Genomic DNA, 14,305 nt, shown 5'->3' with positions numbered 1-14,305 from the left:
GAATGCCAACATAAAACACATGCAAACCGAAAGCAGGCAAAGGCATGAATCTTTTACAAAGAAACCAATTAAAAAGCACATTCATACTTGGGACACTTGATTTGCTGATCTACTGCATGATCTCTATGCACAGATCTCGAGAATGCATGTGTGACAGAATAAATGCATAGAATACTAATAGTAGTTGAATGAGCATCTTGGCAACAAGTTCTATATTCAATAAGTATATAAACAGACCAGCCCAGTCTCTATAAACCTTTTAAATTAGGTGTGTCTCTTGATTCTTGCTCATATGCACATTGCTGTATGCCTATAATCCATGCAAATGTAGATTGGGTACAACGAGGATACATTTGTTAGATCTAAGTGGATGTTGAGGCCAGAAGAGTGATCCAAGAATACATCACTCTTTTGAACACTGGATAATTATGCTCGTTAAGGGAGTCATTTTTTCTCACTTACAACTATAGTAAGATGCTAGCAACACAAAGGTCATGGGTTTGAATACCAGAGCGGGGACATACTGCCATAGTGATAAATATGTAAGTGATTCTGGAAAAGGCCATCTGACAAATGCTGTAAATGCAGAACAAAAGAAGAACATTTGGGTACCTCAAGTTCTATTTCTATGTGATGTGCAGAATGGTCCTTTACTTGTGCCCAAATTCTGTGTATATTTGTATTGGGTGAATTTTTAGAGATGTATCCTGATAATGCAGAGATAATCCCCACCATTTTCATTTATGGTTTTCATCGATTTGTGATCCAGGATGCTTGGAAAAAAAAAAAGTAATACACTAACACTAATAATGAAAATGTCAACATATATCCTGTTGAAAGGACCACACATTGAGGAATATATTTAGATTTATTAAAGTATGGAATGTAACAGGCATGTGTTTGAATGACGCATTATGCGGCTGCATAACTGTGACATTCCATGCCTGAATAGGAACACCACTCTCACTGCTGCTCAGACTGCAGCCTGAAAGATCTCTGCAGCTAAGTGGGCTTTAAATTCATTCACCTTACACTAGAACTTATTATATGTCTGCCTCGCTAAGCTACACATTTTGCCCTTAGTCTATGTCTATCATTACATCTTAAAGTGAAGTCCAGAACTGCACACCTAAACTGGGTTGCAGATTTTCCATAGCAAGCTCTGATTTTTGCTTTGGGTCTGTGTGTCTTCCAAAGCAGGGGGTGACAGTCTGCCCTTCCGATTTTACAGTTCAGTTACTCTTCTGGTCAAGTGCGTTGACAGCCTTTACCAGGAACAAATGAACATAGAAACATAAAATATTAATGAATACAATACAGATTCCATTACAGATAGCCAGTATTGGTCGGTGGGCCAGGCATCCAGGACTCCATTCTCTACTCTAACAACAACAACAACAACAACAACAACAACAACAACAATAATAATAATAATAATTGTGCTATGTTTCCTTGAGTAAAATGGATTTTATTACTTGTTAAAATTGACTTTGTTACCTAAACATAAATTGTTAATATGGCTAGAATAAAATTTCATAAAGAGATATCATTAATTTATTGATTTACAATCTGCGAGCTGGTTGTTGAGAGCTGGATGCTGTGTCCTTCATGTCTATTAGGAGGGCGTTAGAAAGGTAAACACAAGACCCTTCCTGACTCTCCCCAGATCCCCCAATCATTTTTTCCTGAGCTGAAATGTACTGTCTTTGGACAGTAAATATGCATCTTCCTCTCTCTCGCAGTACCAATTAGTTTAAGTATCTCTCTCTTACCCTCTTTTGTGCCCTCTCAAACTTTCTCTCTCTCTCTCTCTCTCTGTAAAGATGTAACAGACCCAGCCAAGCACACAAATGCCTTTAGCTTCAGACTGCATCAATTTGCTCACACTCAGATATGCCAGTCCATGGTGCATTCAGTACCCACATTCAAGGACCCAAGGCAACAAGCCTAAAAAAACGGTGTGCTATTCTATTCTAAGGCTAAGTCTTCTGTCCTGTCCTGGATGATTCCCAACATGCCATGATCCAACATCTCGAAGATGTTTTGGGATTTCAAATGGCTTTTCGTTTCCCTAAGCGGCTAAATAGATTCCGTTCTGCGAGCTGAGTGCTATGGATATTGCATTACTGGGGTCAGACCCCTCACAAACGTGTGGTATGTAGCAAAACACCTCATCCATCTTAGGGGCGTGAGGCTGCAACATATATAGACAGTGCTAAGGTTTCACTCATGGTCTAGGCTAAAGTCTTTGGGGATGGCAGAGGTCACTCTGTTTCCAGAACACTAGGTAGTAGATGGATAGTCATGACTTCATAGGGCAAACAGCAGACAGAGTCAAACAAAGCATGTGCGTAAGTGTGTGTGTGTGTGTGTGTGTGTGTGTGTGTGTTGTTATTATTGCTATCATTGGCCAGTTTAGCAAGACCATTGCACTGATACAACCTTGCCCTGAAGAACGGCTCTCTCAGCAGTGAATTTTACATGAGGGCCATCCAGTATTCTAAGATGGCAGGAAATTAAACTGCAGATGCACCACGCATCCGCACCTCCCGTCAAAAATGCTGTCTGTCCCGATATGCAGCCTCTGGGGTTATGGAAAGAACTGAATTGGCACGAGAGCTGATCTGTCTCATTTTACCTAATTGAAGCCACCATAGAGAGCCTTTTAAAAAGGAAGATCATACAGAAACTAGAAAACCTAACCAGCTTGAAGAAAACATAGCCAACATTTAAAATGGGGAATCCAGGCAAACAATGATACAATGTATGGTCCAACTACTTTAATAGCAGCATCTCCTTTGGTGTTTATTTTGCAAACTGATTCCAGCAGTATAGCAGAAAGTCTGCATGAGTGAAAGACTCCTCAGTCTCCTCAGGCCTGAGTTGCACACACCCAAATATCTGGCCTTGCTCTGGGTTCCTGATCAGCGTGAAGGATACCAGTTTGTAGCAGTGGTAAGCGGACCTGTGGTTGACTGTGATGTGTTATAGTTGCCGTGGAAGCTCGCTTCCTGTGGGATAAATGATTGATAAGGCCTTAGTTACCCAGCTGTAGCCCTATCCTGCTGGGGGGAAAGATCACCTACCTGACTTACTGATTCACAGCTCAGATTTCTCTCCACCAAGCACATGATTATCTAACACCAGTAACAGTCACCACAGCAACTAATATTCCGTCGTGGCATGCTGCCTGAATGCTATTTTAATGGGGTGGAGATTAACTGATTTGTCCATGTATGGTTCATTAAATCATCAGGGCTTGCCGGCATGATCTCACAATTATATATTTGCATAGCCCCATTTATATATAAATAAAAGTCCTGAACAGGTAAGGCTAGTGCTAATATCAGGTATCTTACTCATAACATTCATTATGACTTTATTATGACCAGCAATAGCTCGTTCACCTGTGCTATCTGTCAGGGTTATGTCACGGTTATGGCTCAGAATGAGACTCAATCTCTGTTAATGAAAAGCACAAACTGTGAAACAAAGACCATTGTTTTAGCGGGGACTTTACCAAATGGACATGTTGGACTTATTCAAACTAGCAGCTCAAAAACAAGTGCAAAACAGTAACATGACTGTCTGTGTTTATACATTAATTTAAATGACTGATATATGTGACGAAAAAGTGCCAGGTTATACTTTTGTGAAACATCTGAATATGAAAACTTCACTCAGCCATATGCAGCCCAGACTGGGACGCTAGTCAGGATATGTAGAAAACAGGATATTCACTGATATATGACCACTTCCTTGGCACATTCTTGAATGGTGGGTGTCTTACTTTCACAATATACTGAAAAGCCTGCTATCAGATAAAACTGTTTGAGAGAAATGAATATATACAGATGTGAGACTCTCAGTTGCACACTACAAACACGCACACACACATACCCACACACACACACTCACACACACACACACACACACACACACACACACACACACACACACACACACACACACACACACACACACACACACACACACATGCACATTCTTCAAGATTAAAGTCCTTATGTCCAGCTGGGCTTCCTGTTCAGATGTGACACACCCCTATACCACACATCTGAAATATGTGTTATCAATCTGCCCCATGAGCACAAAAATCCTTACACTTCCTCAGAATCTGGACTTCCTCGGAATCTGGATTTCCTCGGAGTCTGGACTGAGGTAACACCTTTCTGCATGACACATCTTTAAAACTGCGGCATTAAAACCTTATCCCTAAAATGTATTGTAAACATTTAACCTCATCAGAAATGTCCAGTTATTATAGCAAAAAACCATGGTGGCTGTCCACTGCTGTATGAAAGTCGTTCAGTGTGATAACAGTAGGTACCAGTCCAGTGCACTTGCGTGCCTACAGTTGAGAGTAGCCTCAGCACCCTTTTGTTGTCATGGGCGATTAATTTGGCATGGCTGGATTGTGTGACAGCTAACTGAATGGTTCTAGATGGGTGCAAGCCAAAGGAGATTCATATAGTCACACACCAGGGGGTCCAAGGGCCCACACATGACGTTCTCCTGTGTCAGGACTCCAAATACCTTGGAAACTGACCCTGCAAACTAGTTAGCAGTAATATCACTTGTTGGGAAGAAAAGGGAAAGAGTAACAAACCAACAGACAAACCCTTCCTGTAGTTTTAAGATGTACTCTCTCCAAATGTTGAACTAAAATGAACTTCTTTGTGTTTAGAGAGATCTCATGCACCCCCCCCCCCCATCTCCCCATGGAGAGTCCCATGGCAACTGCTGTGGGTAATTTGGGTTAACTCTTTCTTCAGCTTTTGACTGACAACACAAAGTGTCTCAGACTAGCTCGCCTGGTTGAGGCAAGCCTATTAATAATGCACAATGGTACGTACTTCAGGCTGACATAGATGTCCCAATACACAATGACTTCAGGTGCTCGTGAAAGCAAGATTCGGACTGGTAAGGCTCTAACATTTGTCCAAATGTTTACTATGCTAATTAAGCCTATTGGTTTCTATGATGATTTTCAGGGGTTTGCTATTCAGATTTTTGCTGTTTTATGTATTTGTTGTATGGGAATACAACAAATTTTTAGTTTTGTTAGTTTCACAAGTTTTTAAAGGATAACGTCCTTTTAAAGTGAGGGTTTCTTTGGGTTTAGATTTATCTAAAACAATACATTTAAACAGACACAACATTTAGGCAATAGATCAATCTAAATTACCTTACATTTTCTGGAATATTTAGTATCTTGAATATTACAAATTTTAATTCAGAACCATGGTGAAAGAGAACATGATATGCATCTTGGTGACTTTGGTGAAATCAATTTTCTACTTTGGTATCAATTTTTTCTAGAATGTTTTGATTTCTTACCATTATGACAATTATGGCAGACATTCCATTCTGGCGTGTTTTGCAGGAATGTGATTTTTGATTGACACATGGAGCTGATTGGATCCACACAGACGGCCACATACATACGGCCCAAGACCAGTAACTTCCTGCCAGCCATCTCCACAATGGCATCCAGCTACAGAAACTTCCAGCCTGCCCTGACCACCAGTCAGAATGCCAACCTGCCCTGGAGGACAAATACCTATTACAGGAGTGGAAGTGTTATACCCTCAATAATGTCCACTGCACAAAGGGACAACTTAGAACTGAGTCGAGCCAAGACTATGTTCTACCCATCTAACAGAACAGCACTGAGCACCCGCTACATGCCAGATGACTGGCACAAGTCCAATCAGAGCAACTTCCGTGAGTCCGAGTCATCCAGGAACAGTGCAGAGAGGTTGCGTAGAGACACAATCCGATTGATCCAGGACCGGGAGCAGTTGACGCGCAGAACACAGGAGAACACCAGCAGGAACCTGGGAGAGAGGCTCAATGACATCAGTTTTTGGAGGGCTGAGCTGCACCACGAGATTGATAACATGGTCACGGAGATTGCAACACTAACTGAGGTGAAGAGGAGACTGGAGAGAGCCCTCGCTGAGACCGAGGGACCACTACAGGTGAGGAGGGTGTGCGTGAGGTTTGTGGATGTGACCGAGAGACTGAGAGACTCACATGTCAATGTATGTATCATCCTACAGGTGATCATTATTTTCCACTGTGTCTTTTGTGTTCAATATTAAGGGCTGTGTCCAGTTCCACTGAAAACTGAAAGAAACCTTTGGCAGATACTAAACAGGCACAATTGTGTCTGTTAGGTCTTTTTTGTTTTTAAAGTTTTCAGGAGACTGTCATTAGGTAACCATAAAACTAGCTGGGACAGAACAGGCAGAGGTGGTCATTCTTCAATGTCACCATGTCACAGTGATCTGCCTAAAGCTTCAGTAACCAAACTGGGTTGGTGGGGAGGCATCAGATGGCACTTTGTCTTCTTAGGGACCTCCACGTAATAGACACCTGAGAGAAAGATGTACAAAGATCCTTAATGTAAATAAGGGTAGCAAGCCGGTCTCTCAAGTCTCTGAGAAAAAATGTACCTGCACAGCTGAACATTTCCCCTGCCTGAACAAACCTACCTCAGGCAATGCTAACAGCTTGACATTATCCTCAGCTAGCAGCTTAATGGTTTGGATAGCTGGTGAGTTGAATGAACTCAAAATAAGACCACCACTGAATTTCTCTGGCCCTTCACCTTGGTGTTGTGTTTATACTGATGTTGTGCAGGCTGGTGTTGTGTTCACACTGCGATTGTGTGAGGCTGGTGTTGTGTTTATACTGATGTTGTGCAGGCTGGTGTTGTGTTCACACTGCGATTGTGTGAGGCTGGTGTTGTGTTCACATTAGGACTTAAGTTGTCTGCTGTCATGTTCCAGTCAGGGGTGCTTCATTTGCAGGTGTCTCAAGAATGTTTGTTTCATCGAGAGAAAAGGATGGCCATTGATCTGGTGCATGATGATGTAGAAAAAGACCTGATTAAGGTAAGGTTTTCTCTGGATGAAGTCAAGTTAATACTCATTTCGTAATTTCATAATGATGAAGCATATCAGACTTATTGCACCACTTGCAGAAGTGAAATTAAACCACTGCTTTATCTCAGCAATGATTATGAGTATGATATTCACCCCCCTCCTTAGGAGGTGGAGGTGATAAAGTCATGTCAGGAGAGAATGCGGAGAAACCTGGACAAAGCCGTCGCACAACTGGCGTGAGTCTCAAATAAACCTAACCCCAGTCGACTGCAATCTTTGCCTTAAATCATAGAAACAAATGAGGAAAGAGCAATGTGTGTGTGTGTGTGTGTGTGTGTGTGTGTGTGTGTGTGTGTGTGTGTGTGTGTGTGTGTGTGTGCATTTTCTTAGGTCAAATCGAGCAGCACAGCATGAGCTGGAAAGAGATTTGAGTGATAAAGTGACAGCACAGCGCATAGATGACAGGTGTCATCAAATGCGAAACACAACAGACGGTATCAGCTACTACAGAGGCATAGAGCGAATGGAGCCCTCGTGAGTTTCATGCCACACCAATTCCAGGCGCAGCATCCACTGAGCAAACTTGAGGAGAGACATGGGACAAGCAACGTGGAAAAGATCACAGAAGACAAACGTCCACTTAAATATTGATTACTGAGCTCCTCTGACTGCATAATTATTGCAATTTATTGTTATTTTCCAATTTTACTGTTTATTACTGTAACGGGGGCTATAAGCAGCCAACCTACCCAGGACTGACAGGAGATAAACGAGAGCTCAGACCACTGAACTAAAGAGCCAGCTCCCTGGTATAGCAGCCAGAGCATACATTTAACCTTCCTAACTCTCTGTCACACCATTCTCGCCTTCAGAGAGTGACGGTCTCTGTCACAATTATGTTCTGTGTACTGTGTGCAATGCACCAGGTAATGTTTACCATGTACTATGTACAATGTACTGGATACTATGCAGTGTGTACTGTGTACTATCTACTCTGTACTGTGTGCAATACCCAATACAGTGACAGATACTCACGTCTCACTTTAATTCATTTTTTATGAGAACAGCCTGAGTCTGCCTGATTCCTGGTCAAAGTTCACCGACGACAACGTCCTGCACTCTCAGAGCGAGCGTTTGGTGTCGCACAAGCTCCGTGATGAGATTGAGGTGCTGCTCAACACCACCTCCAATGAGATGTGGAACCAGTTCAACACCGTCAACGTTGCCTTTACCAACCGCATTTCTGAGACTGCCGAAGCCAAAAACAGTCTGCAGACCCACTTGGCCAAGGTGAAGAGCACAGCAGCTAGTGCTTACATTTCTGTTTGGCCTTATGTAAATGTGGAAACCATGATAAAAGCCCCTGAAAGCTACCATGCGGTTGCCAGCATGCAACCATAGCTTTCGCTGGGAAATGTGGCCTATTTGAGAAATAGTCATGTTGCCATCTGTTAGTGCTGGGTCTCTCTTGTAAGGGGTTTTCAGAATGCTTTGTGGTTTCATCTAGCATATTTTGTGAAATGCCACTGCCATTATCGTTTGCTCTCATAAGCAGAACTTTAATCAAAGCAGATCACTTTCAATTCTGTAATGCAAGTCAGCTGCTGCAAATGGCTGGCAGAAAGACAGGCCAAGCACATTCAATGCATTCATTCATACATATTTCCCAATTCTACAAATTCTCCAACCTGAAAATCGCTCACCTCCATTCGTACCTGAATATATGTGCTAAATTCAGATATCAGGCATTCATAAAGGATGGAATTTCTGCAAACTGCATGTGTTGAAAGACCCTCAAGTAGATGGACTGATTGCACTAGGCTTCTGCGATAAGCACATTGAATGGAGGGCAGTACACATTAGCTACTATTGAACAGATGGCTAACTGAAGGCTGTACAGAGGCTCTCTGTCAGGAACTCCACATTAAATGCCATAAAATCACTAATAGAATTTAGTGCAGAACTATTCAAATCACAGTCCACGAGGTCAGATTGCAGATACTGCAGATTGTTCTCCCTTCCTTTACCCAGATTCCTGGTGGTCAATTTAACTACCAGTGTTTACAAGATCTAGACTCAGACTTGGATTTGATGTCCAAATTGAAATACCTCTGGTTTTACATATTTAGAATTGTGATTTTGTAATTTTACCTCAAAATCAAAAACAAAAATCTCTAAAGTGTTTCCTCTGTCTCTTCCAGACCCTTCAGGAGATCTTCCAGACTGAGATGCTCATTGAAGCCCTGAAAAAGGCACTTCGAGATAAGGAGAACCCTCTTAAAGTAGCCCAGACACGCCTGGAAGAGAGAACCCGCCGACCCAACATCGAACTCTGCAGAGACAATCCATATCATAGGTGAAATCATGGAGGCCCTGATAGAATAGACGATTTTGAAAGAATATCACTTGTCTCTGCACACTGACATGTAAAATCTTTTTCATGGAAATCAAAATTCATTACTGAACAATGAATATGTGTCCTTGTGATTGTGAGCTCTTTAGCATTTACACTGTTGTCATCAGTATTTTTTCTACTGATCTTACCCCACCCTCCTTCTCATTCTCTACATATCTCTCTCTCTCTCTCTCTCTCTCTCTCTCTCTTTCACTCTCAGGTTGGTTAGTGAGGTGAGAGAGATCGAAGACACGATTCACAAGCTGAGAGAGAGACTGATGGAGGCAGAAAACACCCTGCAAAACCTGGTGAAGACTAAAGTAACTTTGGAGCATGACATCTCTGTCAAGGCTAACTCCCTGTTCCTGGATCAGGAGCGGTGCATGAGCATGAGAAAGACCTTCCCCAGTACCCCACGTCTGGTGGGCTATACTTAGAGCCAGGTTCTCCTCACAAGCTAATTGCCACTACGATCTTAACCTTAAATATTATTGTAGGAACTCTTCACTAATAGTTGCTAATGTTGCTATTGAAGTTTGAAAACAAGTGGTGATTGTTAGAATTATTAGAATTTGGTTAAAGTACTCCTTCAGGGGAAGTTAAATCAGCTCTCATATTTTGCTCTAGCTTTAACTAGTATTTAAGACATGCACTTGACAGTCTGACTTGCCCCCTAACAGATGGGTATTAGCTTTGTTGATTTTCTACAAAACCCATGACTGGTGCTAATCCTGAGCTGGACATATGCTGGCCTGGTGTGACATCAGGAGTCATGTGTGTGTTATAAAAGCTGTTTTACTTGAATTAAAATAGACAGGTTAATGCTGTGCAGTTGGAAAATCACAGAATTATAGTGAACCAGTGTGTCACTGAGAGATATCCTCTTATAGCTATTTTACTGGACTCAGAACTGGGGTCTTTATAAACAATATCTATTCTACATTTTCTATTGGTATTTTGTGCTGTGGTAGAGATGAGTCTTCAGTTAGCTGGCTAGCAGCACTTTTGAAAGGAGAGGCAGAGAGACAGATATATATAGATAGAGTTATTTATTCTGACTTAAGTAAACCGCAAAGGTTTGGGATTTCACAAAGAGTAACTTGTGACAGATAAAGTGGTCACTTCTCCTAGTCACATCAAAGACGTTCAGTTTATGCACACTTTTACTCTGTGTATCTATCAGTAAACTTTACCATGCCTTACAAATGAGCCGTAAAAATATCTTCCATGTTACATATAAATCTCCACACTTCCCTTCTGTGCTGTCAATGTCGTTCTTCTCTTTTTCCAATGATGAAGGAAAAAGACTGAAAACCCTCCATTACCGCCTTCATTTGATTGCCGCTTTCCATCAAAGGGAATTGAATGATGGAGAAACACATGGAACAGTGAAAACATTAGGGAATGTGGTGCTAGCCCACAGGAGCCTGTGAGATAGATTCATTTCTGTTGATTTGGCTTTGAGATCTGCTCCCAGGCCTGATCTGGGAGTTTAAACAGATCTGTCAAGTCTTGGTCAAAACAAATATGACTCAGTGTTTGTCCTCGACTTTCACATGAAAACGAGAGCCCCCTACTTTACTCTGTAGCGTGCATGTGCACAGCAGAAGGGACTGGCTTTAGGGTTAATGCTGTCAACTGCATAGTAATATGTATCTGCTTATTTTGGGTCATTTCTTGCCAAGTAATTTTCCCATTTCCACTGCTGTTCACAGGATTCCCACTAAGGCACAGTAGTGCAGACAAAAAACTATAATGAGATTCAGTACTCAGGTGTGGCAAGGTACCATCAGGGAATGTGGTGCTAGCCCACATGAGCCAGTGAGATAGATTGATCTCAAACTGTCTCTGTGTCTCTCTCATACTATCTCTGTCTCTCTCTCAGTTCCACATACAGAAACCTGCAGTTTTTGTGTCTGATAATCAAAATCTTTTACTGTTATGATGGCGCCACTAAAAGTTCCATTTGATTGTCAAATGCTGAAAATCTACTTGTCTTCTGTTGAGTCCTTTGCATGACACAGCCACTTAAACCACTGAAAAAACCCCCAGATGTTTCTGATGACCATAGAAACATGGCAAATAAATCAAAGCTTCTTCCTGCTTGATCTCCTGCAGAAGAAGGACCAACACCAGCGGGGAGAACATGGATGAGGCTCGCCATTAGTGCAGTACAACATACTGTTAATTGATATTACAACATTGGACTCCTCAATAATGTTATTGCAGAAGAGTACAAGCAGCAAATGAGCTTTCTAAACACCCCATCATGTGTGCAGTTAGAATCCTGACCTGATTCATTTACTGCAGATGAGCGTTCTCTGGGTGTTTCAATGAATCACATTGTTCACATGACCCAAAAAGCAGTCAGTCTTTAATAATATCACATCAAAGATCATTAATGTGTTTTTAATAAATCACAAAGCATTTCTGTTCCACCATGGTGTCTCTTTCTCCAATGTCAAACTCATTCCACCCCACTGACTGTCTCTGCTTTTCGACCCCTTGTAGCGTATCATCGCGGGTGGGAAATCTCTCATCACTTAATCATTACCCATGTTAAACGCTTCATTATTATGCATGTTAAGTGGTATAGACTAAGGCCCCACCCACCAAATGTCAACATGGCTGTGCTTCATTCTCTGGCCCCGACCTCCCCAATGATACACACGGTGCGGTGGACGCAAATAGCTGGCCTTCGTCCTCTACTCTCAACCCCGTGCCCTGAGAATCTGCTCTGGAATCCCGGGCCACAGTCCATGCATATTTATGGGTTATTTATAACCCTCACAGCCGTTCACCTTCATTCTGCCACGAGCTAACTCACACGAGTCTCTCCACTGGCTTTGGACAGGGGCAGAGAGGAAGAAAACGGAATTACATCAAGTGTCCCTTAACCAAAATCATTTTGGAATTGCTGTTTACAAAAACAAAACAACCTTCAGATAAAATGTTTTTTGCATTTAAATTCACAGTGCCTTGCATATATTGATATCTGTCGATATCGGGAGTAACTTACAGGAATGTTTCACTGTCTAAGTGGGAAAACGAGTCTTTATGATTGTACAAATAGTTTAGGTTCAGTCATGTATCCTTTTAGTTTGCAAAATCCAAAATAAAACACCATCAGCTATGATTTGGGACAAACTTATTGTGAATTTACACACCAAATCTCAGTGATTTCATACATTTGCTTATATGTTGAGATCTTTCCTAAGGTCTGCATTACCTCAGTGAGCTTGGATTGAGGTGGCAAAATGAGCAGTGAGCCATGCTCAGCACAGGCTCAGAAGCACAGAACAGAAAAGAGAGAGAGAGAGAGAAAGAGAGAAAGAGAGAGAGAGAGAGAAAGAGAAAGAAGAAGTAGCTGTCACGTGCCTCTCGGTGCACTATCATCTCAGAAGCTTCACAACCACAGTGACGCCAGGCTAAACCTCAGAGGTCAACAAATCTTAAATGCATCCATTAACGTTTGAACTCTGACAGCCAGACAGAGACAAGAAAAGTGTTCAGTTTCAGCTCTTTTTGTTCAGGTTTTACGCTGTGAGCAGCAGACAAACAAAGAGACTGAATAATGGACGCTGCTCTTGAAAATTCAGTGACGTAGCCCCAAAACAGGAACACAGACACATTTATGCTTTATCACACAGGATATCTGAGGCAGGCCCGATAAGGGGCTGTAAGTGCCATGTGTGCCATGTGTCCATCATTCTAGCTGCAAGTAGACCACAGCCCAGAACCAGCTCATTGAACTGCTCCTGAGCTGACAGTCTCAGCCATGCCTCTAGAACACTCTTCATACTGGATGTGCATACTGGACATTACACGCAAAAACATTTAGCTAAACAAACGCATGCACATGCACTCGCACCCACACACCCAGTTTTATATCACGTTTTACCATATGTCATTTTCCAAATGCATCTATAGTTAATTTATAAAGTTCATTGCCTGGACCATAAAAATGTACTTTGATAAACATTTGGTTGAATGATTTGCTAAAGAAGCAGTAACAGCGGTGACAGTCCAGCGCTGGCATCACTGTGGAAGCTGTTCTCCAGAGGTGAGCAGCAGGTAAGGACTTGGGTTCCTGTTCTGATATGTTTCTTCAACTGGAGCTTTTTTTCCCCCCTGAGGTCCCAGGGTCACTCTCAGGTAACAGCTACTTTAGCTGTGTACTGCATGGAGTCACACTGGGAGTGAACTGAAGTGCCAAAGCACAACAGCACTTATCCTCATGCCGGGGGCATCTTTGTAAGTCGAGAATGCCGAAAGCAAACAAAGACTGGAGGCGGGGTCTAAGGATGGTCAGGAAAAAAAGTGGAGACAAACAATGTATATCATACCCAGCAGACTGAGTCAAGCTGCACCCACACCCTAGAAAATACAGCGTAATCAAATAAATTCACATGACTCCCAGTTTCCCCACAGCTGTTATTAATGGGAGAAAGGACCGAGTGGTTTGGTGTGTCAGAGGAACAGCATAGGGTATAATGGTCTGAGAATTTTATGAGGGTGAGTCAGCTACTGGTCTCATAAAATTAACTTTATGTTCAGAGTAAGAGCAGTAGAAACATTAAATTCAGAGAAATGCGTTTGAGGATAACCCCTTATATCTGTCATTCCCTCCCACCCCCTACAGTTGTCTTTTGTATTGAATCATGCTGTCAGATGATTCAGGGATTTTTATTTCCTTCTGTGTTTATTTTTGGTTCCGTCTCCAGGGAAACCACAGGAAGTATGATGCATTGCTTCAGAATGAGATCTAGGTACAGCCCAGTACGCCAAAAACTATTATAGTGCAAATATGTTTTAAATAAAGGTTTGCAATGCTCTAATTCCCTGCCTGATGCTGAGAGTGTGATGAGTGTTTCACTGGTGCTGCACTTATGGCTGTGTGTACTCTGTTAGCGTAATGAAACTATGCTGACAGGTCTCGGGACACACATAGAGGCAGCAGGATAAGGGCAAACAAAACAGTGTGTGCAGGTACACCTCA

General features: G+C 42.1%; 1 protein-coding gene across 2 annotated transcripts; it reads left to right on the top strand.

Moving 5' to 3' along the window:
- Positions 1–4,797: 4,797 nt before the first annotated feature.
- On the top strand, positions 4,798–12,432 carry tekt3 (tektin 3). 2 transcript variants are annotated; one of them, XM_081698410.1, is made up of 9 exons: positions 4,798–4,941; positions 5,405–6,002; positions 6,837–6,920; positions 7,077–7,147; positions 7,302–7,445; positions 7,979–8,201; positions 9,113–9,267; positions 9,527–9,614; positions 11,425–12,432. In XM_081698410.1, exons 2-9 carry the CDS (start codon positions 5,427–5,429, stop codon positions 11,458–11,460), a joined length of 1,377 nt encoding a protein of 458 aa, XP_081554536.1. In that variant the 5' UTR covers positions 4,798–4,941; positions 5,405–5,426; the 3' UTR covers positions 11,461–12,432. The 2 variants fall into 2 exon arrangements, with proteins under 2 accessions (XP_081554536.1, XP_026882012.2); XM_027026211.3 differs by lacking the exon at positions 11,425–12,432 and having other exon boundaries at positions 9,527–11,284.
- The last annotated feature ends 1,873 nt before the right edge of the window (positions 12,433–14,305 follow it).

Source organism: Electrophorus electricus, chromosome 15, assembly GCF_041902795.1.
Source record: "Electrophorus electricus isolate QZ-2024a chromosome 15, ASM4190279v1, whole genome shotgun sequence".
NCBI classification, from domain to species: domain Eukaryota; kingdom Metazoa; phylum Chordata; class Actinopteri; order Gymnotiformes; family Gymnotidae; genus Electrophorus; species Electrophorus electricus.
The sequence above is the reverse complement of the archived record's forward strand: the minus strand, read 5'-3'. Positions and strand labels throughout refer to the sequence as shown.